The sequence below is a fragment of the Bos taurus genome, chromosome 26, assembly GCF_002263795.3.
Source record: "Bos taurus isolate L1 Dominette 01449 registration number 42190680 breed Hereford chromosome 26, ARS-UCD2.0, whole genome shotgun sequence".
Taxonomy (NCBI): Eukaryota; Metazoa; Chordata; class Mammalia; order Artiodactyla; family Bovidae; genus Bos; species Bos taurus.
Genome location: NC_037353.1, coordinates 25602015 through 25629461, shown reverse-complemented (window position 1 = coordinate 25629461; position 27447 = coordinate 25602015). Strand labels below are relative to the sequence as shown.

Sequence of the window (27447 nt, the reverse complement as noted above, 5' to 3'; positions counted from 1 at the left end):
GGCCTGCGGTTTAGGGAGGAGGGGGCGGAAGAAGGGTTCCGGAGGATAGGCGGAGGCGGCACAGGGCTGGGAGAAGGGTTTGGAATGCAGGTCCTGATCCTTTTCCCGCCTGTGCCGCCTCAACCTGTAGGAATTGTTGACCAAAAAGATGCACGATGTGAAAGTTTCAAGTTAAGTTTTATTTGGGGCAAAATGAAGACTGCGGCTGGGGGAGACTACCTCAGATAGCTCTGAGAAATTGTTCCGAAGAGGCAGTGGGGGAAGGTCAATATATAAGATTTTGGTGAACGGGGAGGTCACTGCAATCAAGTGCTCACTTTACAAAAGTTTTTCTGTTAGTCATGAGGAGCTAATGTCAGGGTGAAGGGATTTGGTGCTTTTCTAGATTTGAAGAGATGGAAGGACTGGGGTCATGAAATCAGTTTCTGAAAATATCTGTGTAAAGACCTGTTACACCAGTTTCCCTGGAGCACACAGTGCCTCACTCTCCACCCTGAATGAAGGTCGGCAGCTGCAGTAGCACAGGGTTGGAACTCCGCAGACGCAGATGGCAAATGCCCTTGTTCAGTCGCTGGCAAATGCTCTTGGTAAGTGCCCATTGGTAGTTGACAGAAGTAGCCCGGAATATCTGAGAGCAGTTGCTCTGGGGCTAGCTGAGCCATGCGGGTGGGAACTTGCGTGGCCTGCTCTCCTCTGCCCCCCAAGCCCGGGGCCTGACGACTTACAGCTGGTTGGGACACCCGAATGCCAAGAGGGACCGCCAAGGGCTTGTGCGAGTGCACTGGCCCACCCGTCCATGGTGCTGGCCCGCAGGGCTCTTGGCGGAGCTGTCCACCGGCCTACACTACCTTGGTCTTCTCTACTCTAGGCGCAGGCGTGCCCTTGACCTTTGGCCCTTCCTGCTGTGTCTCAGGCTGCGGGACAGGCAGGGTGTGCCCACTCCTGAGTGACAGGACCTCGAGCCACAGCTGGGTCCTGGACTCTGAGCTGGAGGCAGTGGCTTTCTAGCCAAAACTGCCTGTGGACTCCCTGTGACCTGAAGTCAGAGCTCAGGGCAATGTTCAGGTGTAACCAGAGAAAGCCAAACTCCCTGACAGGGTGTTTGCAGGACACCGAGCAAAGGAGTTTGGGCTTCCCTGGTGGCTCAGAGGTTAAAGCATCTGCCTCCAATGCGGGAGACCCGGGTTCGATCCCTGGGTTGGGAAGATCCCCTGGAGAAGGAAATGGTAACCCACTCCAGTATTCTTGCCTGGACAATCCCATGGACAGAGGAGCCTGGCAGGCTACAGTCCCACGGGGTCGCAAAGAGTCGGACACGACTGAGCAACTTCACTTCACTTCAGCAAAGGAGTTAGAGACAATCACAGATCCACTCAGAGCAACTCTGATAAGCCACTGACCAACTTGGTTTTTGAGTTAGGGGAGTAAAAAAAAAAAGATTTTTTTAAAAAAGAAAGGTTGAGATTCATTTTGTGACATTTCTGGATCTAGTTTTAGGAGTCAGGATGTCTCTGGTTTACGTTCTCAGGCCAGATGGTCCATGGTTCAGGGGTCTGTGAGCTCATCTTACCCTGGAGAAATAACCTGAGTTTGTACATTAATGATGTCTACAGCAGCAGTTTTAGTACATTAACCCCTTTATCAACAGCATCCATCTTAGTCATCTGACTTACTTGGTTAGTGTTCAGTTAGCACAGTACTGAGGTCAGAGGGCACAAGAAAGGGAAGTTTGGGGTGGAGAGATTAATCATGAACTCAGTAAGAGCATTTGGTTTTAGGGGGACTTGATTTAAATGTCACGGAGAATTCAGAGTTAATACTGTTTTGCAGTGTGGAGGAGTTGAGAGGCAGATGTGCTTAGACAAGGGAAAGATAATTTATTAACAAAATGCTTCCTTTTAGAGGCATCAAGTAACTGAGTTTCCCCCTGCTGAGCACTGTGACAAACATCTATTAATGCTTTCTGTTTCCCTTCCTCCCATTTCACGGCCAGAGGTGCTCATGAAGCCCTGCAGCATCAGTCACAGCAGCTGCACTAAGTGGCTGAGGGCGGTTTCGCAACAATTAGGAACAGTTCCTGTCACTCAAGTTTATGTATTTATAGGTCTAGATATAACAAGTGAAGCATAATACTGACTCTTTACGTTGGTAACTAGATATCTATTGAATACTAGATGTGAATAGTTTTATTTTTATAAAACAAGATGTAATTGGTGGTGCTAGTGGTAAAGAATCTGCCTGCCAATGCTGGAGACATAAGAAATGTGAGTTTGATCCCTGGATTAGGAAGCTCCCCTGGAGGAGAGTATGGCCACCCACTCCAGTACTCTTGCCTGGAGAATGCCATGGACAGAGGAGCCTGGCAGGCCGCCTTCCACGGGGCCACAAAGAGCTGGGCACAACTGAGGAAACTTGGCACGAGCACATGCAAATTCTAACAATGAAAGGATTTCCTTACTTTGATTTATAAATTTCAAATGTTTGGAAACCTATTATTAGCCTCCATTTGTATTCTTGCGCAAATTCTGCAAATTTGAGGGTGAAGATAAGAAGATAGCCTACATGGGACTACCTGGTTGCCCAGTGGTTAGGGCTCAGACCTCTCACTGCTGGGGCTTGGGCTTCATTCCTTGTCCATGACCAGGAGAACTATGACCCCGCAAGTTGCATGGGGCAGCCAAAAAGAAAAGAAATCACCTACAAATGAAAAGCAAAATGGATGTTTTCAAGTAAATAATAAAATCCAAATTAGAATTTAATACTCAGCAAAACTTCATTTCCAGGCTAATGGAAAAAGCAAGAGAGTTCCAGAAAAACATCTATTTCTGCTTTATTTACTATGCCTGCCGAGGTCCAGCCCCGGCTGATCCAGGGTATTCGAAGGGGAGATGGAGTCGGCGACTATTTACATATTTATCAAAGATACAAAGAGTAATAGAATGAGGATAGCTCAGTAGGAAAATTCAGTGGAGAAAAGAGGCTGAGTAGCTTGCTTTACGCGGGAGACCAATAAAACTTCAAGACAAGAAGTTTGCACCACTTATGTAGGCCACAGGCGTCCTTCTGTTCTCCTGAAGGAGAGGAGACGCTGAGGCCTCCCCGGTCGGATCTTAGAAGCCCAGGCATAATTAGTAAGCATGGTGGGTTCCACGCTCCAGATGGAGACTCAGCTGGAAGTTAAAGGGAAGAATGACATGGGGAGACCAAGCGCTGGTGAGCAAGGCCCGTAGCTTTATTTTCAACAGGGGCTTTTATACCCTAAGTTACACATAGAGGACAATAGGGGATGCAAAGTCAGCAGTTTTTGATCCTTATCAAAAACCAGGGTTTCTTTCCTGCAAATTTATCGTATACAAATGGTTTAGGTGATTTACATCATCTTCTGGCCAGAAGGCCTATTAACATTTTCTGACTCTTGACAAGGACTTATCAACAAAGACTTATTTTCTCTAAGAGTAATTATTTTAAGGTTTGGCGCCATCTTCCAAAGATAAAATTGCATTCCTATAGGGCGGATGTGTAATGGGTTTACAACAAAGAAAGAATTTATTACCTTAAGGGTCTAAAGTTACTAACACCAAGGCCACTACTTATTTTTTCTACATACCAACTATTAATTAATACATATTCAAGGATACAATTTAGGGGATGTGAAAACTTGGCAACAAGCATTGGCTCATCAATGAAATCCTTTACTAGTTTATTCTGACAGTTTCTAACTCTCTGACAGGTACTAAACTATTTGAATATCTTAAGCTTCCCGTGCCTCTCGAGGCTGGGAGACTGTAAACAATCGTTTGCATAGCTGTAGGAGTCCGGGTAATCTTGTCAGGCGAATTAGAGAGCCATCTGGGGGGTTTGGATTTAAACACTCCTAATTGCCCAGGAACTTTATTAGTTGCAGCTGTAAGTTAACTCTTTGACAGAGAGAGCGAGATGGTGGTGGGGGACAGCCCCCAGTAAAGTCAGAGGTGAGAGCACAAAGCAATAAAGTAGGCAGACTCTGGTTTTTTTGGGGGTAGATGTTCGAGAATATCCGGGGGGACCCCTGAGGCTCGATCCTGCCTTTGCGTATGCCAAGCCTCCTTCCTCATGACCTTTGTCACGAGTGGAATGCCTCACCGGCTCCCGGCATATGCCGAAGCCTTTGGCTGTGTAGATCACAATAAACTGTGGAAAATTCTGAAAGAGATGGGAATACCAGACCACCTCACCTGCCTCTTGAGAAACCTATATGCAGGTCAGGAAGCAACAGTTAGAACTGGACATGGAACAACAGACTGGTTCCAAATAGGAAAAGGAGTACGTCAAGGCTATATATTGTCACCCTGCTTATTTAACTTATATGCAGAGTACATCATGAGAAACGCTGGGCTGGAAGAAGCACAAGCTGGAATCAAGATTGCTGGGAGAAATATCAATAACCTCATATATGCAGATGACACCACCCTTATGGCAGAAAGTGAAGAGGAACTAAAAAGCCTCTTGATGAAAGTGAAAGTGGAGAGTGAAAAAGTTGGCTTATAGCTCAACATTCAGAAAACTAAGATCATGGCATCTGGTCCCATCACTTCATGGGAAATAGATGGGGAAACAGTGGAAACAGTGTCAGACTTTATTTTTTGGGGCTCCAAAATCACTGCAGATGGTGACTGCAGCCATGAAATTAAAAGACGTTTACTCCTTGGAAGCAAAGTTATGACCAACCTAGATAGCATATTGAAAAGCAGAGACATTACTTTGCCAACAAAGGTCTGTCTAGTCAAGGCTATGGTTTTTCCAGTAGTCATGTATGGATGTGAGAATTGGACTGTGAAGAAAGCTGAGCACGAAAAAATTGATGCTTTTGAACTCTGGTGTTGGAGAAGACTGTTGAGAGTCCCTTGGACTGCAAGGAGATCGATCAGTCCTGGGTGTTCTTTGGAAGGAATGATGCTAAAGCTGAAACTCCAGTACTTTGGCCACCTCATGCGAAGAGTTGACTCACTGGAAAAGACTCTGATACTGGGAGGGATTGGGGGCAGGAGGAGAAGGGGACGACAGAGGATGAGATGGCTGGATGGCATCACTGATTTGATGGACGTGAGTCTGAGTGAACTCCGGGAGTTGGTGATGGACAGGGAGGCCTGGCGTGCTGCGATTCATGGGGTCGCAAAGAGTCGGACACGACTGAGTGACTGAACTGAACTGAACTGAAGGATAGAATAAAGACATTTTCCTACAAAGAGATAAGAAGAGATTTTACCACAGTAGACTCTGTCTTAGTGTGGGCTACGGTGCTGTGACAGGCATCCAAATGGGAACGGCTCCAACATGAAAGAATTTTTTTCTAACACTCCAGGGCTAGTGTTGAAGTAGGTGGCTGCTATCCTTCATGAAATAATTTATGGACAAAAGAAAAAAAAAATATAGACTTCACCCAAATTAAAAGCTTTTATGTTTCAGAGGAAAACCTAAAGAGAGTGAAAAGCTATCTCACAGAATAAGAGAAAAAGTCTCACAAGTCATACATTTGAAAAGGGTCTTGTGTCTAGAAGATATAAAGAATACTTTCTACTTGCTAACCAAAATAACAGTCATCTTACCATTTTTGTCTATTTTATGAGACTCATGACTCAATGGACATGAGTTTGAGTGAACTCTGGGAGTTGGTGATGGACAGGGAAGCCTGGCGTGCTGCGGTTCATGGTGTTGCAAAGAGTCGGACACGACTGAGTGACTGAACTGAAGTGAACTCACCATTTTTCTCTATTTTACAGAGAAAAAGAGGAAGTTGGGAGGAGTTCTGAAGAAAAGTCAATTGGAGGCAAATGAGAGTTCAGGGTGATGACAGGCTCTCCTTGGCCTAGTAGCTGGAGTCCTTATTTCCTGTAAGAGATGCAGGGAGCGTCTTTCCTGTTGGGACTTGTCATGGAGGATTTTTTCCTGTTGGTGGTGATCCTTCTCTCTAGGTCTGTAATTGACAGTCAAGTGTCTGAGAGCTCCCTCTTCTGGCCTTCCAACTCTGTTTTAAATGGTTTCCCTTTACTAATGTTCACAAACTCAGTGATACAAAGACAGTTAACAAAGAGCAAAGGATTGAACAGACATTTCTACAACAAAAATATACAGATGGCCGATGAACACACAAAAAATGTTCAACATTATTAGTCACTGAAAGTCGTTCAGTCGTGTCCGACTCTTTGCGACCCCATGGAATTCTCCAGGTCAGAATACTGGAGTGGGTAGCCTTTCCCTTCTCCAGGGGATCTTTCCAACCCAGGGATCAAACGCAGGTCTCCCACACTGCAGGCAGATTCTTCACCAGCTGAGCCACCAGGGAAGCCCAAGAATACTGGAGTGGGGAGCCTATCACCAGGGAAACGCAGCTCAGTGGCGCCATGAGACATCTGTTAGGATGCGGCTCAGTTAAGTTGTGTCCTACTATCTGACCTCATGAACGCCAGGCTTCCCTGTCTTTCACTATCTCCTGGAGTTTGTTTAAATTCATGTCCATTGAGTTGGTGATGCTATCTAACCATCTCATCCTCTGCTGCCCTCTTCCCCTTTGGCCTTCAGTCTTTCTCAGCATCAGTGTCTTTTCCAGTGTTGTGGCTTTCCGCATCAGGTGGCCAAAGTATTAGAGCTTCAGCTTCACCATCAGTTCTTCCAATGGATATTTTCAGGGTTGATTTCCTTTAGGATTGACTGGTTTCATCTCCTCACTGTCCAAGGGACTCTCAAGAGCCTTCTCCAGCACCACAGTTCAAAAGCATCAGTTCTTTTGCACTCAGTCTTTTTTTATAGTCCAACTCTCACATCTGTACATGACTACTGAAAACCCATAGGTTTGACTGTACACACCTTTGTCAGTACAGTGACGTCTCTGTTCTTGAATACACTGTCTAGGTTTCTCATAACTTTCCTTCCAAGAACCAAGCATCTTTTAATTTCATGGCTGCAGTCACTGTCCACAGTAATTTTGGAGCCCAAGAAAATGAAGTTTGTCACTGCTTCCACTTTTCCCCCTTCTATTTGCCATGGCGTGAGGGGACTGGATGCCATGATCTTAATTTTTTGAATGTTGAGTTTTACGCCAGCTTTTTCACTCTCCTCTTTCACCTTCATCAAGAGGCTTTTTGGTTCCTCTTTGCTTTCTGCCATAAGTGTGGTGTCATCTGCATATCTGATGTTATTTCTCCTGGCAATCCTGATTCTAGCCTGTGATTCATCCAGCCTGGCATTTTACATGATTTACTCTGCATATAAGTTAAATAATCAGAGTGACAATATACAGCCTTGTCTTACTCCTTTCCCAATTTTGAACCAGTCTGTTGTTCCATGTCCGGTTCTAACTATTTCTTCTTGACCTGCATACATGTTTCTCAGGAAACAGGTAAGGTGGTCTGGTACTCCATCTCTTGAAGAATTTTTCACAGTTTGTTGTGATCCACACAGTCAAAGGCTTTAGCATAGCTAATGAAGCAGAAGTAGATGTTTTTCTGGAATTCCCTTGCTTAGCGTATGATCCAGCCAGTGTTGGCAATTTGATCTCTGGTTCCTCTGCCTCTTCAAAACCCAGCTGGTACATCTGGAAGTTCTTGGTTCATGTACTGCTGAAGCTTAACTTGGAGAATTTTGAGCATTACTTTTCTAGCATGTGAGATGAATGCAATTGTGTGGTAGTTTGAGCATTCTTTGGCATTGCCTTTCTTTGGGATTGGAATGAAAACTGACCTTTTCCAGTCCTGTGGCCAATTCCAGTATTGAATTTTTCAAATTTGTTGACATATTGAGTGCAGCACTTTAACAGCGTCATCTTTTAAGAATTTAAATAGCTCAGCTGGAATTCCATCACCTCCACTAGCTTTGTTCACAGTAATGCTTCCTAAGGCACACTTGACTTCACACTCTAGTCTGTCTGGCTCTAGGTGAGTAACTACACCATCATAGTTATCTCAGAAATTAAGACTTTAAAGAAAAATAGTTCTTCTGAATCTCTTCTGCTTCCGTTAGGTCCTTATTGTTTCTGTCCTTTATCTTGATCTCTCCAATTTTCTTGAAGAGATCTCTCGTCTTTCCCATTCTTGTTTTCCTCTAACTTGTTTTCATTGTCCTTTTAAGAAGGCCTTCTTATTTCTCTTTGCTATTCTCTGGAACTCTGCATTCAGTTGGGTATATCTTTCCATTTCTCCCTTGCTTTTTGCTTCTCTTCTTTCCTCAGCTATTTGTAAGACCTCCTCAGACAACCATTTTGCCTTCTTGCATTTCTTCTTCTTTGAGATGGTTTTGGTCACTGCCTCCTGTACAGTGTTATGAACCTCTGTCTATAGTTCTTCAGGCACTCTGTCTACCAGATCTAGTTCCTTGAATGTATTCATCACCTCCACTATATAATCATAAGGGATTTGATTTAGGTCATACCTGAATGGCCTAGTGGTTTTCTCTACTTTCTTCAATTTAAACCTGAATTTTGCAATAAGGAGCTCCTGATCTGAGCCAGTCAGCTCCAGGTCTTGCTTTCCATGACTGTATAGAGCTGTTCCAATCTTCGGCTGCAAAGAAAATAATCAGTGTGATTTCAGTATTGTCCATTTGGTGATGTCCATGTGTAGAGTTGTCTTGTGTTGTTGGAAGAGATTGTTTGCTATGACCAGTGTGTTCTCTTGGCAAAACTCTTTTGCCCTTTGCCCTGCTTCATCTTGTATTCCAAGGCCAAACTTGCCTGTGACTCCAGGTATCTCTTGTCTTCCTACTTTTGCATTCCAACCCCCTATGATGAAAAGGACATCTTTTTTTTTTTTTGGTGTGGTGTTAGAAGGTCTTGTAGGTCTTCATAGAACTGGTCAACTTCAGCTTCTTTGGCATCATTGGTTGGGGCACAGACTTGGATTACTGTGATATCGAATTGTTTGCCTTGGGAACAGACTAAGATCATTCTGTCATTTTTGAGATTGCACCAAAGTACTGTATTTCGGAGTCTTTTGTTGACAATGAAGGCTACTCCTTTTCTTTTGGAGGATTCTTGCCCACAGTAGTAGATACAATGGGGAACTGAACTAAATTCATCCATTCCTGTCCCTTGTAGTTCACTGATTCCTAAGATGTCGATGTTCATTCTTGCCATCTCCTGCTTGACCACGTCCCACTTACCTTGATTCATGGATCGAATATTCTAGGTTCCTATACAATACTGTTCTTCGCAGCATCGAATTTTACTTTCATCCCCAGACACATCCACAACTGAGTGTTGTTTTGCGTTGGCCCAGCTGCTTCATTCTTTCTGGAGCTGTTAGTAATTGTCCTCCATTCTTTCCCAGTAGCATATTGGACAACTTCTGACCTGAGGGGCTCATCTTCCAGTGTCATATCTTTTTGCCCTTTTCATACTGTTCATGAGGTTCTCACAGCAAAAATAGTGGAGTGGTTTGCCATTTCCTCCTCCAGTGAATCATGTTTTGTCAGAACTCTCCACTATGACCATCCATGTGGGTTGGCATGGCATGGCTCACAGCTTTATTGAGTTATGCAAGCCCCTTCACCATGACACAGCTGTGCTCTATGAATGGGCACGATTCTATGTACAGTAAATGTCCAGAGCGGGCAAAGCCATAGAGGCAGAAAGTAGAGTGGTGGTTGCCAGCAGCTGCAGAAGGGGGCGGTGGGCACTGCTAAAGGGCAGGGCTTTTTTTATGCAGTGATGACAGTGTTTTAAACTTGACGTGGTGATGCTTGCACAACTCTGTAAACGTCTTGTAAACCAGTGAATCGTTCACTGTAAATGGGTGAAGTGTATGGCATGTGAATTATAATCATAAAATCTGTTTATAGAAATGAACAGCCTGATTTAGTTAAACCACAGGTGTCATTGGGTACTTACAGCCTCTACTGTTACGGGGGCCCCGGGGCATGAGAAGCCATGACTGTGTACTAGGCAGACTACTGTTACGGGGGCCCTTGGGCATGAGAAGCCATGACTGTGTACTAGGCAGACTACTGGTACGGGGGCCCTGGGGCATGAGAAGCCATGGCTGTGTACTAGGCAGACTGAAATGAGGTGTGTGTGTCAGAGCTGCTGCTGGTGACCCGAGACCCAGCAGAATAGTCCAGCACCTGGCCACGGCCACATGGGCAGGGGGCCGCGATGACAGGCCAGCCGCAGGTCAGAGGTTGGCTGCATCACTGCAGTATTCGAGTGGTAGCACTACACCGAGGGGACAGAAAGCATGAACGCTGTGCCTCCCGCTGCACCCCTACATCTCCCGGGGTCCAAAATGCTCCCTTCCGGGGAGTCAGAGTGCTGACCTCGCTCCCTGGCCATAAAGTCAGTGTCACAGTTTTGTAACTGCCTTTCCTCCTATCACCAGGCCTTCAGTCCAGATGCGGTCAGGTGTGAGTGGGATGAGGGCATTTTTACACCTTGGCCGCCATGGGGGTACTCAGCCACATAGTCCCTGCCAATCAACAAAAGGCTCCAAGAGGCTGAGCCAGAATTAAGTTCGAGCCCCCCAGACACCTTCTGGCTGTTCCCACCCAGGGATGGTCAGGGCCGAATCTCAAATTTTCTAAATAGGCCTAAGTAAGCCCTTGGCATCCTGACCTTTACTAGAGAAAGGCGACTGGCAGAGAAGACAGAGGAGGTGAGATGGGCAGCGTGGAAAGATTCTGCTCTGACCATCCCTGGGTCTGGGACCATTCATCCTGCTGGGCTTCAGCTTAGCTGACCCTTGGGGGAACATCTCAGGAGGGAGCTCTCTCGTCAGGCGGCAGGATTGGGGGTAAAGTTCCCCCTGCAGACAGGGACACCAGGGCCAGGGTGGGGTCACCCCAGATGGGCTGCTTCACTGGACTTGCAGGGTCACCTGGCCCTTTCCTCCTTAGTCACAGGATGTCAGGCTGGGCGACCAGGCCAGAGGTGCGAGCAGCATTATGGGCTGGGCTCAGGCCCAGTGCTTTAGCCAGGAGGTGGCACCGCTGAGCCCGGGCCACCTCTGGGTTCCCGAGGTCACTGCCACCTCTAAAGGCTCCAAGCTCGGCTCCCTTGCAGGCTTCGTGCTGCGCCTGCACTGCAGGGACAAAAGAGGTGAGCCCCTGCCCAGGACCAGCACGAAGGTGGTCCCCCGCACTCGCCACAAGCGGGGCACTTCAACCGGGCGCTTTCCCTGAGGGACAAGCATGACGCGTGCCTGGAGGGCCCCACCCGGCTCTCGCGGTCCCCCGTAGGGGACGGGCGCGGGGATGCAGAGCGGCTCGGAGAGGCAGGTGGTCCCCCGTAGGGGACGGGCGCGGGGATGCAGAGCGGCTCCGAGAGGCAGGACTTAAGAGAGGAAGGAAGGGCAGGGGGTGCTTGGCAGGGTGGGGTGTGGAGAGTGTTGAGTGAAGAGCCCAGGACGGCACACATGCAGCAAACTCACAGCAGACAAGTTATCAAGCCTAGCCAGAGCCGCCCTCTGCCCCTGCCATCCCGCGGGCAGCGGGCTGTTACTGGCAGTCACGCCTTGATCTGCTTGGCAGCCTGTAAGACCAGCCACAGAAACTGTTCAGTATCAGGAGCCCGTCAGCCTGTAGTCTGCACACAGGGGGACAGTTCAGAGCTTGCTACCAGTCCATAGCGACACCTCTCCTCAGTTCAGTCTAGCTGCTCAGTCGTGTCCCATTCTTTGCGACCCCATGGACTGCAGCATGGCAGGTTTCTCTGTTCATCACCAACTCCCGAGCTTGCAAACTCATGTGTATTGAGTCGGTGCTGCCATCCAACCATTTCATCCTCTGTCATCCCCTTCTCCTCCTGCCCTCAATCTTTCCCAGCATGAGGGGCTTTTCCAATGAGTTGGCTCTTCACATCGGGTGGCCAAAGTACTGGAACTTCAGCTTCATACCTCTCCTAGATAGTTCTTTTAAAAGGCAGGTAAATGGCAACCCAATCCTATGGACAGAGGAGACTGTCAGGCTATAGTCCATAGTGTTGCAAAGAGTAGGACATGACATGGCTTATCAATTAGATAGCAGTAGCCGCATCCCTTGTATGCACATCTCACTGGAGGAAAGGACCACATTCAGTTCAGTTCAGTTGCTCAGTCATCTCTGACTCTTTGTGACCCCATGAACTGCAGCACATCAGGCCTCCCTGTCCATCACCAACTACTGGAGTCCACCCAAACCCATGTCCATTGAGTTGGTTATGTCATCCAACCATCTCATCCTCTGTCGTCCCCTTCTCCTCCTGCCCTCAATCTTTCCCAGCATCAGGGTCTTGCCAAATGAGTCAGTTCTTCGCATCAGGTGACCAAAGTATTGGAGTTTCTGCTTCAACATCAGTCCTTCCAATGAACACCCAGGACTGATCTCCCTTAGGATGGACTGATTGGATCTCCTTGCAGTCCAAGGGACTCTCAACAGTCTTCTCCAACACCACCAATTGAAGTTCAAAAGCTTCAATTCTTTGGCACTCAGCTTTCTTTATAGTCCAACTCTCACATCCATACACGACCACTGGAAAAACTATAGCCTTGACTAGACGGACTTTTGTTGGCAAAGTAATGTCTCTGATTTTTAATATGCTGTCTAGGTTGGTCATAACTTTCCTTCCCAGGAGTAAGTGTCTTTTAATTTCATGGCTGCAATCACCATCTGCAGTGATTTTGGAGCCCAGAAAAATAAAGTCTGACACTGTTTCCACTGTTTCCCCATCTATTTGCCATGAAGTGCTGAAGAAGCTGAACAGTTCTATGAAGACCTACAAGGCCTTCTAGAACTAACACCAAAAAAGATGTCCTTTTCATTATAGGGGACTGGAATGCAAAAGTAGGAAGTCAAGAAACACCTGGAGTAACAGGCAGATTTGGCCTTGGAATATAGAATGAAGCAGGGCAAAGGCTAATAGAGCTGTGCCAAGAGAACGCACTGGTCACAGCAAACACCCTCTTCCAACAACACAAGAGAAGACTCTACACGTGGACATCACCAGATGGGCAACACCGAAATCAGATTGATTATATTCTTTGCAGCCAAAGACGGAGAAGCTATACAGTCAGCAAAAACAAGACTGGGAGCTGACTGTGGCTCGGACCATGAACTCCTTATTGCCAAATTCAGACTTAAATTGAAGAAAGTAGGGAAAACCTCTAGACCATTCAGGTATGACCTAAATCAAATCCCGTACGACTATATAGTGGAAGTGAGAAATAGATTTAAGGGACTAGATCTGATAGACAGAGTGCCTGATGAACTATGGATGGAGGTTCGTGACACTGTACAGGAGACAGTAATCAAGACCATCCCCAAGAAAAAGAAATGCAAAAAAGCAAAATGGCTGTCTGAGGAGGCCTTACAAATAGCTGTGAAAAGAAGAGAAGCGAACAGCAAAGGAGAAAAGGAAAGATATACCCGTTTGAATGCAGAGTGCCAAAGAATAGCAAGGAGAGATAAGAAAGCCTTCCTCAGCAATCAATGCAAAGAAATAGGGGAAAACAATCGAATGGGAAAGACTAGAGATCTCCTCAAGAAAATTAGAGATACCAAGGGGACATTTCATGCAAAGATGGGCACAATAAAGGACAGAAATGGTAGGGAACTAACAGAAGCAGAAGATATTAAGAAGAGGTGGCAAGAATAAACAGAAGAACTGTACAAAAAAGAGCTTCATGACCCAGATAATCATGATGGTGTGATCACTCACCTAGAGCCAGACATCCTGGAATGTGAAGTGGGCCTTAGGAAGCATCACTATGAAAAAAGCTAGTGGAGGTGACGGAATTCCAGTTGAGCTATTTAAAATCCTGAAAGACGATGCTGTGAAAGTGCTGCACTCAATATGCCAGCAACTATGGAAAACTCAGCAGTGGCCACAGGACTGGAAGAAGTCAGTTTTCATTCCAATCCCAAAGAAAGGCAATGCCAAAAAATGCTCAAACTACTGCACAATTGTACTCATCTCACACACTAGTAAAGTAATGCTTAAAATTCTCCAAGCCAGGCTTCAGCAATATGTGAACCGTGAACTTCCAGATGTTCAAGTTGGTTTTAGAAAAGGCAGAGGAACCAGAGATCAAATTGCCAACATCCGCTGGATCATCGAAAAAGCAAGAGAGTTCCAGAAAAACATCTATTTCTGCTTTATTCACTATGCCAAAGCCTTTGACTGTGTGGATCACAACAAACTGTGGAAAATTCTGAAAGAGATGGGAATACTAGACCACCTGACCTTCCTCTTGAGAAACCTGTATGCAGGTCAGGAAGCAACAGTTAGAACTGGACATGGAACAACAGACTGGTTCCAAATAGGAAAAGGAGTACATCAACGCTGTATATTGTCACCATGCTTATTTAACTTATATGCAGAGTACATCATGAGAAACGCTGGGCTGGAGGAAGCACAAGCTGGAATCCAGATTGCCAGGAGAAATATCAATAACCTCAGATATGCAGATGACACCACCCTTATAGTAGAAAGTGAAGAAGAACTAAAGAGCCTCTTGATGAAAGTGAAAGAGGAGAGTTGGCTTATAGCTCAATATTCAGAAAACTAAGATCATGGCATCTGGTCCCATCATTTCATGGCAAATAGATGGGGAAACAGTGGAAACAGTGTCAGACTTTATTTTTCTGGACTCCAAAATCACTGCAGATGGTGATTGCAGCCATGAAATTAAAAGACACTTACTCCTGGGAAGGAAAGTTATGACCAACCTAGACAGCATATTGAAAAGCAGAGACATTACTTTGCCAACAAGGTCTGTCTAGTCAAGGCTATGGTTTTTCCAGTGGTCGTGTATGGATGTGAGAGTTGGACTATAAAGAATGCTGAGTGCCGAAGAACTGATGCTTTTGAACTGTGGTGTTGGAGAAGACTGTTGAGAGTCCCTTGGACTGCAAGGAGATCCAATCAGTCCATCCTAAGGGAGATCAGTCCTGGGTGTTCATTGGAAGGACTGATGTTGAAGCAGAAACTCTAATACTTTGGCCACCTGATGCAAAGAACTGACTCATTTGGAAAGACCCTGATGCTGGGAAAGATTGAGGGCAGGAGGAGAAGGGGATGACAGAGGATGAAATGGTTGGATGGCGTAACTGACTCAATGGACATAGGTTTGGGTGGACTCCGGGAATTGGTGATGGACAGGGAGGCCTGGTGTGCTGCGGTTCATGGGGTCACAAAGAGTTGGACATGACTGAGCGAATGAACTGAACTGAACTGAACTGATGGGACCAGATTCCATGATCTTAGTTTTCTGAATGTTGAGCTTTAAGCCAACTTTTTTACTCTCTTCTTTCACTTTCATCAAGAGGCTCTTTAGTTCTTCTTTACTTTCTTCCATAAGGTGGTGTCATCTGCATATCTGAGGTTATTGATATTTCTCCCGGCAATCTTGATTCCAGCTTGTGCTTCCTCCAGCCCAGCGTTTCTCATGATGTACTCTGCATATAAGTTAAATAAGCATGGTGACAATATACAGCCTTGACGTACTCCTTTCCCTATTTGGAACCAGTCTGTTGTTCCATGTCCAGTTCTAACTGTTGCTTCCTGACCTGCACACAGGTTTCTCAAGAGGAAGGTCAGGTGGTCTGGTATTCCCATCTCTTTCAGAATTTTCCACAGTTTGTTGTGATCCACACAGTCAAAGGCTTTGGCATAGTGAATAAAGCAGAAATAGATGTTTTTCTGGAACTCTCTTGCTTTTTCGATGATCCAGCGGATGTTGGCAATTTGATCTCTGGTTCCTCTGCCTTTTTTAAAAGCAGCTTGAACATTTAGAAGTTCATGGTTCATGTATTGCTGAAGCCTGGTTTGGAAAATTTTACTCTTTGGCTCCTATAATACTGGCAGCAAGGCTTATGTGCTCCAGGCAGGAGACTGGAAGACCCTTCCCAGGGAGTCTGACCAACCCAAAAGGAAGGACTTAGAGAAATGGATGATGGGGTTCCCCAACTAAAGCCCCTCCCAAGGAACCCCAGAGTCAAGCTCAAGTTTGACAAGCCCTACTCACAAACAGCCATCTGGTCTATCGTTTCTGTCTCCAGGAGACAGACAAACATCACCTGACATCTCAGAAAGCCAAAAGAAACAGGAAGAAGGACCCAAAGCACAGCGACTGAGCAGGACACAGCACTCACATCCCCAGTCTCCCAAGAAGATGAAGCATGAGGAGACCCTTCTGTTCTCTAGAAAGAAACATCTGTACAAGAAGAAAGTGCTCCTAGAAACGAGCACTATGGTAGCAGAAATGAAAGCCTCAAATACCACAGAAGCAGAGCAGTGAAGATGGGAAAGAGGACATGTAAGCATTCAAGGGCCAGGCTCAACCTCTGACAGCCTAAATTAAGGACTTTAGAAAGAGCCAAGAGAAGGCAATGGCACCCCACTCCAATACTCTTGCCTGGAAAATCCCATGGATGGAGGAGCCTGGTAGGCTGCAGTCCATGGGGTCGCTAAGAGTCGGACACGCCTGAGCGACTTCATTTTCACTTTTCATGCATTGGAGAAGGAAATGGCAACCCACTCCAGTGTTCTTGCCTGGAGAATCCCAGGGACGGGGGAGCCTGGTGGGCTGGTGTCTATGGGGTCGCACAGAGTCGGACATGACTGAAGTGACTTAGCAGCAGCAGCAGCAAGAGCAAACCAGTAGGGAGTTTGCTCAGGGACAAGTCATCAGCAGAAACGACTGGTGAAATAATGACATCTTTTGCTAGGACTGAAGTACAGGAATTTCCAGATTGAGGGCCTTCTGAGTGTGGGACACAATACACACAATCAATAAAAACCAAGGAACATGGAAGCACCACATTGTGAAACTTCAGATCGTAATTTTTATTAAAGTTTTTAACTTTTTTGGCCACGAAGCACAGCATCTGGAATCTTAGTTCCCCAACCAGGGACTGAGCCCGTGCACCCGGCAATGGACACTGTTTTGGAGTCTTTTTTGTTTAGTTAATTATTTTTGACTGTGCTGGGTCTTCGTTGCTGCACACGGGCTTTTCCTAGTTGCAGCCAACAGGGTCTACTCTTTGTTACGGTGTGTGGGATTTTCAGTGTGGTGGGTTCTCTTGCTGTTGAGAACAGCTCTAGGGTGCCTGGGCTTCAGTAGCTGTAGCACTAGGGCTCAGTAGTGGCCCACGAGCTTTGTTGCTCCATGGCACGTGAGATCTTCCCGGACCAGCGATCAAACCTGTGTCCCCTGCATTGGCAGGCGGATTCTTCACCACTGGACCACCAGGGATGTCCCCAGATCAGATCAGATCAGATCAGTCGCTCAGTCGTGTCCGACTCTTTGCGACCCCATGAATTGCAGCATGTCAGGCCTCCCTGTCCATCACCAACTCCTGGAGTTAACTCAGACTCACGTCCATTGAGTCAGTGATGCCATCCAGCCATCTCATCCTCTGCCGTCCCCTTCTCCTCTTGCCCCCAATCCCTCCCAGCATCAGAGTCTTTTCCAATGAGTCAACTCTTCGCATGAAGTGGCCAAAGTACTGGAGTTTCAGCTTTAGCATCATTCCTTCCAAAGAAATCCCAGGGCTGATCTCCTTCAGAATGGACTGGTTGGATCTCCTTGCAGTCCAAGGGACTCTCAAGAGTCTTCTCCAACACCAGAGTTCAAAAAGCATCAATTTTTTCGTGCTCAGCTTTCTTCACAGTCCAATTCTCACATCCATACATGACTACTGGAAAAACCATAGCCTTGACTAGACAGACCTTTGTTGGCAAAGTAATGTCTCTGCTTTTGAATATGCTATCTAGGTTGGTCATAACTTTCCTAACATCTTAAAAACTTCCAGGGAGGAAAACACCCCCGTTGCTTGTAAAAGATTAGAAATTAGAATGGCATGGCTTTCTTCACAGCACTCCTAGGAGGGAGGAGAAAGGGAGCAGTGCCTTCAGAGTCCGAAGGAAGAGGCTTCAGACCTAGAATTCTATGCCCAAGCAAACTACAGATCAAGTGTGAGGGCAAAGTGAAGATATTTTCAGCTTTGCAATGTCCTTTAAAGAATGATCTTCCAGACACCTCTTCTGGGCTTCACCAAAACAAGAGAGTGAATGCAAGAAGAACAAGACCATATGACTGAGGAGGGCAACACAGGGAGAGAGAGGGGGGTCCTTGGAGATGCAGGAAGACGCCAGACAGAAGGACCACCTGCCCAGACTGGAGCTAAGTTCCCTCCCGGCCCACCCCCACTCACGGCGGCACCGCGGGCAGCGGTGGGAGCCGCATGACCAGGGGTGGAAGGATGATGTGCTTACAGAGCAGCCCGATGGCCCTTTTAGCAGAAAGCAGGAGCTTTCTAATCGCTGCAAGGCTGTAAGGGAGACTAGCCCGAACCAGAATAAGTCTCCAGAAATGCCTGCAGGCTAGAACTTGTTTCCCGCTCCTGGGGTCAGAGATGTGGGCGGGGGCGGGGAGGGGGTGGGACTCGTTCTCCACTCAGTTTATCTTGCACTTTGTACTTCACGTGTGTTGTACCCTGTGCATGTAGACACGTAACTGTGGACACACTCACACCAGGGTCGTCGTCTCTCCCCATCCGACCTGACACCTCGGCACCGCGGTCCACGGGCTCTGGAAGTGAAGGCGCTCGCTCGCGCATCGGAGGCAGAAAAGAGGCTCCTCCTCCGCCTCCTGGCCCCGTTCCCACGTCTCCTGAGGACCAGGACACGACCCGAACAGGCCAGTCGGCCGCCCGCACTCTCCCTCGGTGGGGACGGTCGCCTACAACGCCGGCACCGATGGATAATACACCGACCCCTCCGCGCTGGCCCTCGCACTTCCGAGCGACCCTCCGCCACCTTCCCGCGCGGTAGGCCAGACCTCTCGTCCCAAGCCACCAGGCGCGCGCGCAGCTGAGCCAGGCCCACATCGGGGGCGGGCCGGGCCGGAACGGAACTCCTTGCCCACCTCGCCCCGCCCCTCTCCTCGCCCTCACCCCGCCCATCGCCCCTTTCACCTCTGGCCCCGCCCCTCGCCCTTCCTTCCCCGGCCCTGCCCCGCCCCTTGTCCCGCCCCGAATCCCCGCCCCTGCTCTGGTCTCTTCCCGGCTCCGCGAACCTCCTAGCGGCGGGGGACTCTCCGGAACCGCCCGGGACGACGGCGATGCAGTCGGGTGGTCGTCAGGCGGAAGCCCCGGGCCGCGGCCCGCGGGTGCTGGTCGTGGGCGGCGGCATCGCGGGGCTGGGGGCGGCGCAGAGGCTCTGCCGCCACCCGGCCTTCTCACACCTTCGGGTTCTGGAGGCCACGGCCCGCGCCGGTGGCCGCATCCGCTCGGAGCACAGCTTCGGTAACAGCCTTTCCCGGAACCCCTTCCCGGAGCCCAGCCGGTGCCTCTGGAGCCCTGCTCCTGGCTCGGCCTACGTCCAGGGTTAGGCGTCCTGGAACCCTTATCTGGCCCCTTGAGCGAATCCCCGCTCCGCCCCACATAATTACCGAAGTTCACTGCTCCCCGAAACTCAGCTGCCCGCAGTGAGCAGGGTCGGCCGCTGCGGAGGAGGGGAACCCTTGACCACACAGTGGCCCTGGTTCTGACCGCCGCAGGGAGCCCCCACACCACTACCTTCAGCCTCCTTGCTCCTTGGTGCCTCCTCTGCCCCCAGGCCTGCCTCCAAGTATCCTTCCCAGGCACGCGCAGGCCAGCACCCCTCAGGGGGTGTTCCCCTAAATCAGGTCTGACGGGCCCTGGCCCCCGAGCCTGTGGGCCTCTGGAATGATGTGGGCCTCTGGAAGGGCAGGGCTGAGTGTGGCAAGGGGAGGGACTCAGGGCAGGGAGCCTCAAGGCGGCCTCTCCTACCGCTCCCAGGTGGCGTGGTGGAGGTAGGTGCTCACTGGATCCATGGGCCCTCCCAGGGCAACCCCGTCTTCCAGCTGGCTGCCAAATACGGGCTGCTTGGGGAGAAGGCCCTGTCCGAGGAGAACCAGCTGATCGAGACCGGAGGTCACGTGGGCCTGCCATCTGTGTCTTACGCCAGCTCTGGGGTAAGTGTGAGCCTTGAGCTCGTGGCGGAGATGGCCAGTCTGTTCTACAGTCTCATAGACCAGACCAGGGAGTTCCTGCAGGCGGCTGAGACCACCCCACCCAGTGTCGGGGAGTACCTCAAGGAGAAGATCCGTCAGCACATGGCTGGCTGGACAGAGGATGAGGAGACCAAGAAGCTCAAACTGGCCATCCTGAAGAACTTGTTCAACGTGGAGTGCTGTGTGAGCGGTACCCACAGCATGGACCTGGTTGCCCTCGCGCCTTTCGGGGAGTACACTGTGCTGCCAGGGCTGGACTGCACCTTTCCTGAGTATGTGCCTGCCCCACCCACCCAGACAGACCCCTCTGTGCTTCCCCAGACCCCCTTCATGCTCCCTCGGGGGTCCCTACCTGTACCTCAGGCCAAGCTTTGGGAGGCAGGGGACGGGTGAGAGGGACAGGGGCTGTTTGTCTTCCTGTGTTAGGGAGATTGGTCATTTACTTCCATAGTTTTGACCACTTATGAAAAGAAAAGAATTCTTCTCAAGAAAAAGTGATTAAAAGAAGGAAATGCATCTTGTAATGCCTTGCTCCCCGCCAGGTTTAGGAGGCCTCCTGCCTGTAAGCACTGTTGGGGGTTGGACCTCAGAGATGGGCAGACAGGCCTGTTCTGTGTTGGGGTAGCTGTCCTCTCATAGGGGCCCTCATGAGACCCTCCAGGACTGCCCTGCACAGGGAGGGTGCTATGATGGGGAAGATGCCCAGAATGGGAGCCCTGGGCCGGGTGAGGAGGGACCTGCTCGCCACGAAAACCTGGGGAGCTCTGCTCCTGTAATCCTCCCGTGAGGCCGCCTCCCTCCCTGCCCTCCTCCCTGGCTGAGCTGGGACCAGAGCCCCCTGCAGCTCCCTGATCTGGCGTGAGCTTGGAGGGCTTGTTGTAGAGCCTCGCCTCCAGGGACACCTCTCTTTCCCCCAGGGGCTACCAAGGACTCACAGACTGCATCATGGCCTCCTTGCCCAAGGACGTGATGGTTTTTGACAAACCCGTGAAGACCATTCACTGGAATGGGTCCTTCCGGGAAGCTTCTGCTCCTGGGGAGACATTTCCCGTGCTGGTGGAATGTGAGGATGGAGACTACTTCCCAGCCCATCACGTGGTCGTCACCGTGCCCTTAGGTAAAACCCTCTGTTCTGGTCGGTTCCTCCAGTTCTCGTTCAGGTGCCCTGGCCTCTGGTTTTCTCCAGCCTCATTCACTCCGGGGCACTCGTTGGCTGCCGAGCTCACGTTTTCATTCTGGGTTTGGGATAGAGCTGCTCTACTGTGCTTTGTAGCAATTGTTCGCTTTGAAGGAAGGTTTCACAGGAAGAGAGGTCACAGGTCAGCAGGTGTGCTGCTCCTTTGGGAGGTTGGGACGGCCTCTTGAGGCTCACCACACTGCTTTCAGGGGGTGGAAAGCCAGGTCTTACGTTTCGGTCCTGGTGGTGATCGAGGAAGGAGTTGTGAGCATAATCCTATTTAATTCCAGATCTGATGCTTTAGATCTAGCAGTGAAGGTGAAGGTGAAGTCGCTCAGTCGTGTCGGGGCTCCTCCGTCCATGGGATTCTCCAGGCAAGAATACTGGAGTGGATTGCCATTTCCTTCTCCAGGGGATCTTCCCGACCCAGGGATCGAACCCAGGTCTCCCGCATTGGAGGCAGATGCTTTAACCTCTGAGCCACCAGGGAAGATCTAGCAGTAGGAGCTGGCAATCTGGTAAAAGGTGGAGATAACTGAAAGCAAGTTTGTGCCGGGTTTATCTCACCTGCTTCTCTGGCAGCTTGGGAAATCTCTGCCCCACCCCCTATTTGATAAATGATAACACAGAGAAGTCACTTAACTGCCCAAGTTCACAAAGCTAACAGGTGCCAGCATGGCTGGAAGGTGAAGGGCAGGAGTCTCCCCTGCCCCGACCCCACCCATGGGCCGTGGCCGCGGATTCTCCTGCCCCCTAGGGGAGGGCTGGGTGTGGATTGGCTTGCTCAGGGCCGGCTCCTTCTCCCATGGTGGACTCTGCTGCGCGTTATTAGCACAGTGTTCTGCTGCTCCTCCGTTTCCAAACCAGCACAGACAGGTTGTCACAGTCTTTGTTCTTTTACATGGATGGCCTGGTTCACGCACAGTTGTGGTGTGGGCTCACTGAGCTGCTGCAGCCAGCAGGTGCATCATTACGGCTCACAGGGGGCCAGGCACCTGCCCAGTTTGTTCTTGATAGCTACACCATGTTTTCTCATGTGTAGGTACCATTAATTTGGAGAAGGAAATGGCAACCTGCTCCAGTGATCTTGCCTAGAGAATCCTGTGGACAGAGGGGCCTGGTGGGCTGCTGTCCATAGGATTGCATAGAATCAGACATGACTGAAACGACTTAGCATGCACGCCTGCGTTAGAGAAGGAAATGGCAACCCGCTCCAGTGTTCTTGCCTGGAGAGTCCCAGGGATGGAGGAGCCTGGTGGGCTGCCGTCTATGGGGTCGCACAGAGTTGGACACGACTGAAGCGACTTAGCAGCAGCAGCAGCAGCAGCAGCGGGAGCAGCAGGCGCCGCTAATGAATACTGACACAAAGTTACTTTTCACTGTTCTGTTGCACAGTGCTGTACGCGTGTGTGTTTGGATACATGTGTGTAGGACCAAGTCCAGTCCTGCAGGAACTGATGGGCTGAAGCTCTGCGGTGAGTGGGTGGCTGTGGGGAGACGGTCCCCTCTGCAGTGTTCACGGCCAAGCCTTGTTTCCTGTCAGACTGTTGGTCTTTCTCCCGTGAACTGGCGAGGTTGGCTTGTGCTGTGAATGTTTCCTCTCCTTGTGGTGTGACTTCGGGCTAAACACTGATCACTTTTCCTGTGGCTTCTGGGTGAAGCCTGTGTGTTTCATTGTTCCTGCAAACCAACCCTGGGCAGCCCGAGAGGCAGCAGGCTCGGGCCTGTCCCGCAGAGCGGTCCGGGGCTGGGCCACCTGATCCCACGTGGCAGGCGTTCTCGGGGCCTGCGTGTCCCTCCACTGAATGCTGGCTGTCGGGGCTCCGGCCTGCAGGGAGCCTGCGTGGCTCCCAGACGCCTTTCTCTGACCCTCTGACCTTTCTCCGACCCTCTGACGGGCTCAGGGCCATTCCTGTGGCTGTCGATTCCCATTAAGAGACTGACATGGAGTAAGGCGTCCAATTTTGAATTTCAGGTTTTTTTAAGAAGCATCTGGACACCTTCTTTGAGCCACCACTGCCCACTGAAAAGGTGGAAGCGATCAGGAAAATAGGCTTTGGGACGAACAATAAAATCTTCTTGGAGTTTGAGGAGCCCTTCTGGGAGCCAGACTGCCAGCACATCCAGGTGGTGTGGGAGGACACGTCGCCCCTGGAGGATACCGCCCCCGAGCTGCAGGATGCCTGGTTCAAGAAGCTGATTGGCTTCTGGGTCCTGCCTCCCTTCCAGTATGTGTTCTTTCCAGGTTTCTCCGAGGAGGCCTGGGTGTGAGCTGTCTGGGGGGTCCGGCACTGTGTTGATTCTCCTCGAGGCGTTTCTGGAGGGTTTACACGAGGGGGGACACAAGGGGCACCCTAAAGTGGTGAGACAGACCCCCCGAGCCCACTCCCTGCAGGAGCAGACAGAGGCCCAGTGCGTGCAGCTCATCAGCATCTCTCGGGACCTGCAATGTGCAGTAAATACTTGCAGTTGCTTTCCTCGTAAGAGACACACTTTGCTCACTTCTGAGACGTGTTTGCCGAGGACCCAGGGGTACTCACCCCAGCAGCCAAGCCAGGGTCCACATGGTCACCTGGTCCCCTCTGGCCCATCATGTGGGTTTTTTTTTTTTTTTTCCCGTGCAGGGTTTTATAAAGAGGAGTAGAAGGGTCAGGACTTGATACAGAGTCCCCGACTGTGCTAGGGACAGCTGTCCCCACCAGCCTTTGACAGTGGAGTCAGCAGGAACCATCTTGGTGCCCTGAGAGCTCTGACCTTGCAGACCCCGTGTCGAGGGACCCCGGGGCTTTGAGCCCACACTGGTGCAGCCACTGGCCACAGCAGAGCCGGTCTGGGTGTGGCAGGCCTGGTCCAGCTCTGCTTCTCTCCAGCAGGGCCAGCCACGTGCTCTGTGGCTTTATCGCGGGGCTCGAGTCCGAGTTCATGGAGACACTGTCGGACGAGGACGTGCTCAGGTCTCTGACGCAGGTGCTCCGCAGGGTGACAGGTACTGACCGCAGGGGCCACGCTGCTGCCTCCCACCCAAGCGGCTGGTCTGTGACAGGAACCAAACCTCCCCCAGAGAGGAACTGGGTTCGGCCCTGAGTCTCGGGACAGTCCTGCCCATGTCAGCTGGCACGAAGAGTTCTCCTCTCTGGGGGACTGAAATGGCTTTGCAAGCACTTCCCACTTCTCTTTCCTAAAAATCTGCCACCAAGATGGATATGAATGTCCGCAATCAGAGCTTTACAGACGGGACGCCGAGGCTCAGGAAAGGCAGCAGTGTGTGTCGGAACGCTGCTTCAGGGACCTCCGGAGGGGAGCCCTGCGCTCACACCCCCTGGGCTTGGCTGCCCAGCAGTGGTCTCGCTTTTAACTGCTCGGTCTTTACGGTGGGAGGCTCCTTGTGGATGGGTGGGCGGGCTGCTGGCTAACGTGTGCGTCTCTTGGCCCAGGGAACCCCCAGCTCCCCGCACCCAGGAGTATGCTGAGGTCCTGCTGGCACAGCGCCCCGTACACCCGGGGCTCATACAGCTACGTGGCCGTGGGCAGCTCTGGGGACGACATGGACCGGCTGGCCCAGCCCCTCCCTTCAGACGGCAAGGGGGCACAGGTAGGAGGAAGCCGCCGGGCGAGGGCACCGGAGTCCCACGGAGGGCCTGGGGACAGGATAGGCCCCGCGAAGGCTGGGGCTGCCGCTGCAGTCAACGGGCTGGGACCCTGTGACTCAGAGTCCACTTTCTTTTTGAAACGTGTTATTTTAATCAGAATTATACATACCTGTAGCCTGAAGTGTCAGAGCATTCTATAGTGATGGCTAACAAAATAGAATAAAAACAAAATATAGCCTTCTGGTGGGGGAGCACACCGCTGACCCTTCCCAAGCTGCACTTCAGGCTGGTTCTGATTGCCAAATAACACATTAAGCTGCCGCCTTGTTAAAAGTGCTTTCTGGAATCGACGTTTAGTTGATTTACAGTGCTGTGTTAGTTTCGAGTGTCCAGCGAGGCGATTCAGCCATGTATGCGTATGTATGCGTTCTTTCTCAGGTTCTTTCTCATTATGGTTCTACTACTGTTTACAGAGGGGCTTCCCTGGTGGCTCAGTGGTAGAGAATCTGCCTGCAATGCAGGAGACACGGGCTCAGTCCCTGGGTCAGGAAGATCCCCTGGAGAAGGAAATAGCTACGCACTCCAGTATTCTTGCCTGGAGAATCCCATGGACAGAGGAGCCTGATGGATTACAGTCCGTGGGGTCACAAAGAGTCAGACACGACTGAGTGACTGACACTTGCACTTTTTACAAAGCACTGAATGTGGAAAACTTTGAGGCCTATAAAGGTTGGCAGAGCCGTTGGGTTCCTGTCTGCTCCTGGCGTCTCCCTGCCCTCCTGACTCACCTGCTGGTGAGCACGCCCCACAGGTGACGTTTCACTTGCAGGTTTCAGTGTGCATCTGCAAAAGATCGAGGTCATGTCTTAAAACGCGTAACTGCAGCACTGTTACCACCCTCAGAGTTCACACGTCATCCAGCATTCCCCCTTCAGTTGTCTATGTGCCTCTCCCTCCCATGGCCACCTCACGCGGAGAGCTGACTCACTGGAAAAGACCCTGATGCTGGGAAGGATTGAGGGCAGGAGGAGAAGGGGGCGACAGAGGATGAGATGGTTGGAGGGCATCACAAGTAAACTCCAGGAGTTGGTGATGGACAGGGAGGCCTGGCGTGCTGTGGTTCATGGGGTCGCAGAGTCAGACACGACTGAGCGACTGAACGGACTCCCTCCCATGCCTCACAGCATGTGGGATCTTAGTTCCCAGACCAGGAATGGAACCCGGGCCCCCTGCACTGGAAGCACAGTGTTAACCACTCTGCCACCAGGGAATTCCTTCTAAGTGCGTTTTGCTAACGTTGCTTCTTGATGCTTCACTTTCAGGAATTGCTGATGGGATTCTGACCACAGCACATAAAGTTTTAGCTTTCTTCTGCCTCTGTGCGCCCAGCCCTCAGGCCTCTCCCCGCCCTCCCAGGCCCCTGATGAAGTAGTTTGTTAAGAGGGCTGTCTGCACACACCTTGTTTGCTGTGGGCACTGTCCACACCTGAGCTTCGAGGCGCCTTCTTTTTCGTGGTGGAAGCAGCCACCTCCTTGGGCTGCTGAATTCTGAGGGTGGGCACCATGGGACAGCTGTTTCTGCCCATGATGTCCAGGGCCTCAGCTGGGGGTGACTCAGGGCCGGGCTGGGTCACGCGAGGCTGCTTCTCTCACACGTCTGCCTTGAGCACAGCTGGCACGTTGGCCGGAGCGCCTGCCTGAGGCCTCTCTGAGCGGCTTGGGCTTCCTCACAGTGTGGTGGCCTTGGCATGGTCACGCTGCCCTGTGGTTGCCTGGGGCGCTCGTGAGGGTCTTCTGTGAGGGCAGCTGCCTCGCTCCAGTGAAGCTGGAAGGAGAAGAGGTCCCGCACTCAGGGCCTCAGAGCCTAGCTGCACTGCCCTCCGGCGTGTATTCAGTCATCTGGGATTCTCCTGAACTATCTCATCATGGTTTTTTTTCTTCCCCTTTTTCCGGATTTCTAGTTCGATGGTGTACTTCTGAGCTGGCCCTGGAATTTTCTTATCTTTTCCCTGCTAATTTCCCTCTCTGGTGTTTTGCTCTGTGTTTTGGGCGATGTTCAGATTTTCTCCAGAGCCGCCTGACGGGTCTTCCACCCTGTGATTGTGCTCGGTTCCGGGTGTGCTGGCTCTGAGGGGTCCTCACTGTTGCTGCTCCTTCCCGTGGCAGTGGCCGGGTGCCGGTCCTTGTTGCCCAACTGCATCAGGGTGCTGGGTTGAGGCAGCAGCAAAGCACCACATTTGCCATCACTTCTGCAGCCCAGGCAACAGGTGTGGGGCTGGTGGCCGAGGCCTGGCACCCAGCTGACCGCCCCCTTCTTTCCAGCTCCAGGTACTGTTCGCAGGGGAAGCCACACACCGGACGTTTTATTCCACCACACACGGGGCTCTGCTGTCTGGCTGGAGGGAGGCTGACCGGCTCATGACGCTGTGGGACCCCCAGGCCCAGTGGCCCGAGCCCAGGCTCTGAGCCTGGCTCTGCGCTCCCAGTGCTAGGGTTGAGGAGGCTGGCCCTATCCTGTCCTGTGATGGATGAGGTTCAGGCGGGCTTGGGATGTTGTCACCGGGGGTCAGCTCCCTCATGTCTCAGGTTGCTGGATTCCGGTCAGGGCTGAGCTTGAGCTCAGTGCAGTCTTCCTGGAGGACGGAGACATGGGATGCTGCTGCCGCCGCCATTGATGGCACATAAAGTGTGTAAAACAGTC

The 27447-nt window shown here is 50.6% G+C and overlaps 2 protein-coding genes and 1 non-coding gene across 6 annotated transcripts in view; 2 read left to right on the top strand and 1 right to left on the bottom strand.

Moving 5' to 3' along the window:
- The window catches only part of SORCS3 (sortilin related VPS10 domain containing receptor 3), a 979390-nt gene that overhangs the window by 553051 nt on the left and 398892 nt on the right, over positions 1 to 27447 (bottom strand). The window lies entirely within an intron of this gene.
- On the top strand, positions 13 to 27447 carry PAOX (polyamine oxidase). 4 transcript variants are annotated; one of them, XM_005225451.4, is made up of 9 exons: positions 13 to 587; positions 18480 to 18771; positions 19027 to 19248; positions 19765 to 20251; positions 20897 to 21096; positions 23132 to 23384; positions 24030 to 24142; positions 24591 to 24748; positions 27069 to 27447. In XM_005225451.4, exons 1-9 carry the CDS (start codon positions 498 to 500, stop codon positions 27210 to 27212), a joined length of 1959 nt encoding a protein of 652 aa, XP_005225508.2. In that variant the 5' UTR covers positions 13 to 497; the 3' UTR covers positions 27213 to 27447.
- On the top strand, positions 1134 to 1205 carry TRNAW-CCA (transfer RNA tryptophan (anticodon CCA)). The gene has a single exon. It is a non-coding gene; the product is annotated as a tRNA-Trp (tRNA).

Bases quoted from the DNA above. Each gene is read 5' to 3' on its own strand.
- PAOX (XM_010819797.4), top strand. From the start codon at position 498: ATGAAGGTCGGCAGCTGCAGTAGCACAGGGTTGGAACTCCGCAGACGC. The intron at 20,252-20,896 runs GTATGTGCCTGC...TCTTTCCCCCAG, and splicing joins CTGGACTGCACCTTTCCTGA to GGGCTACCAAGGACTCACAG. The intron at 23,385-24,029 runs GTATGTGTTCTT...TCTCTCCAGCAG, and splicing joins TGGGTCCTGCCTCCCTTCCA to GGCCAGCCACGTGCTCTGTG.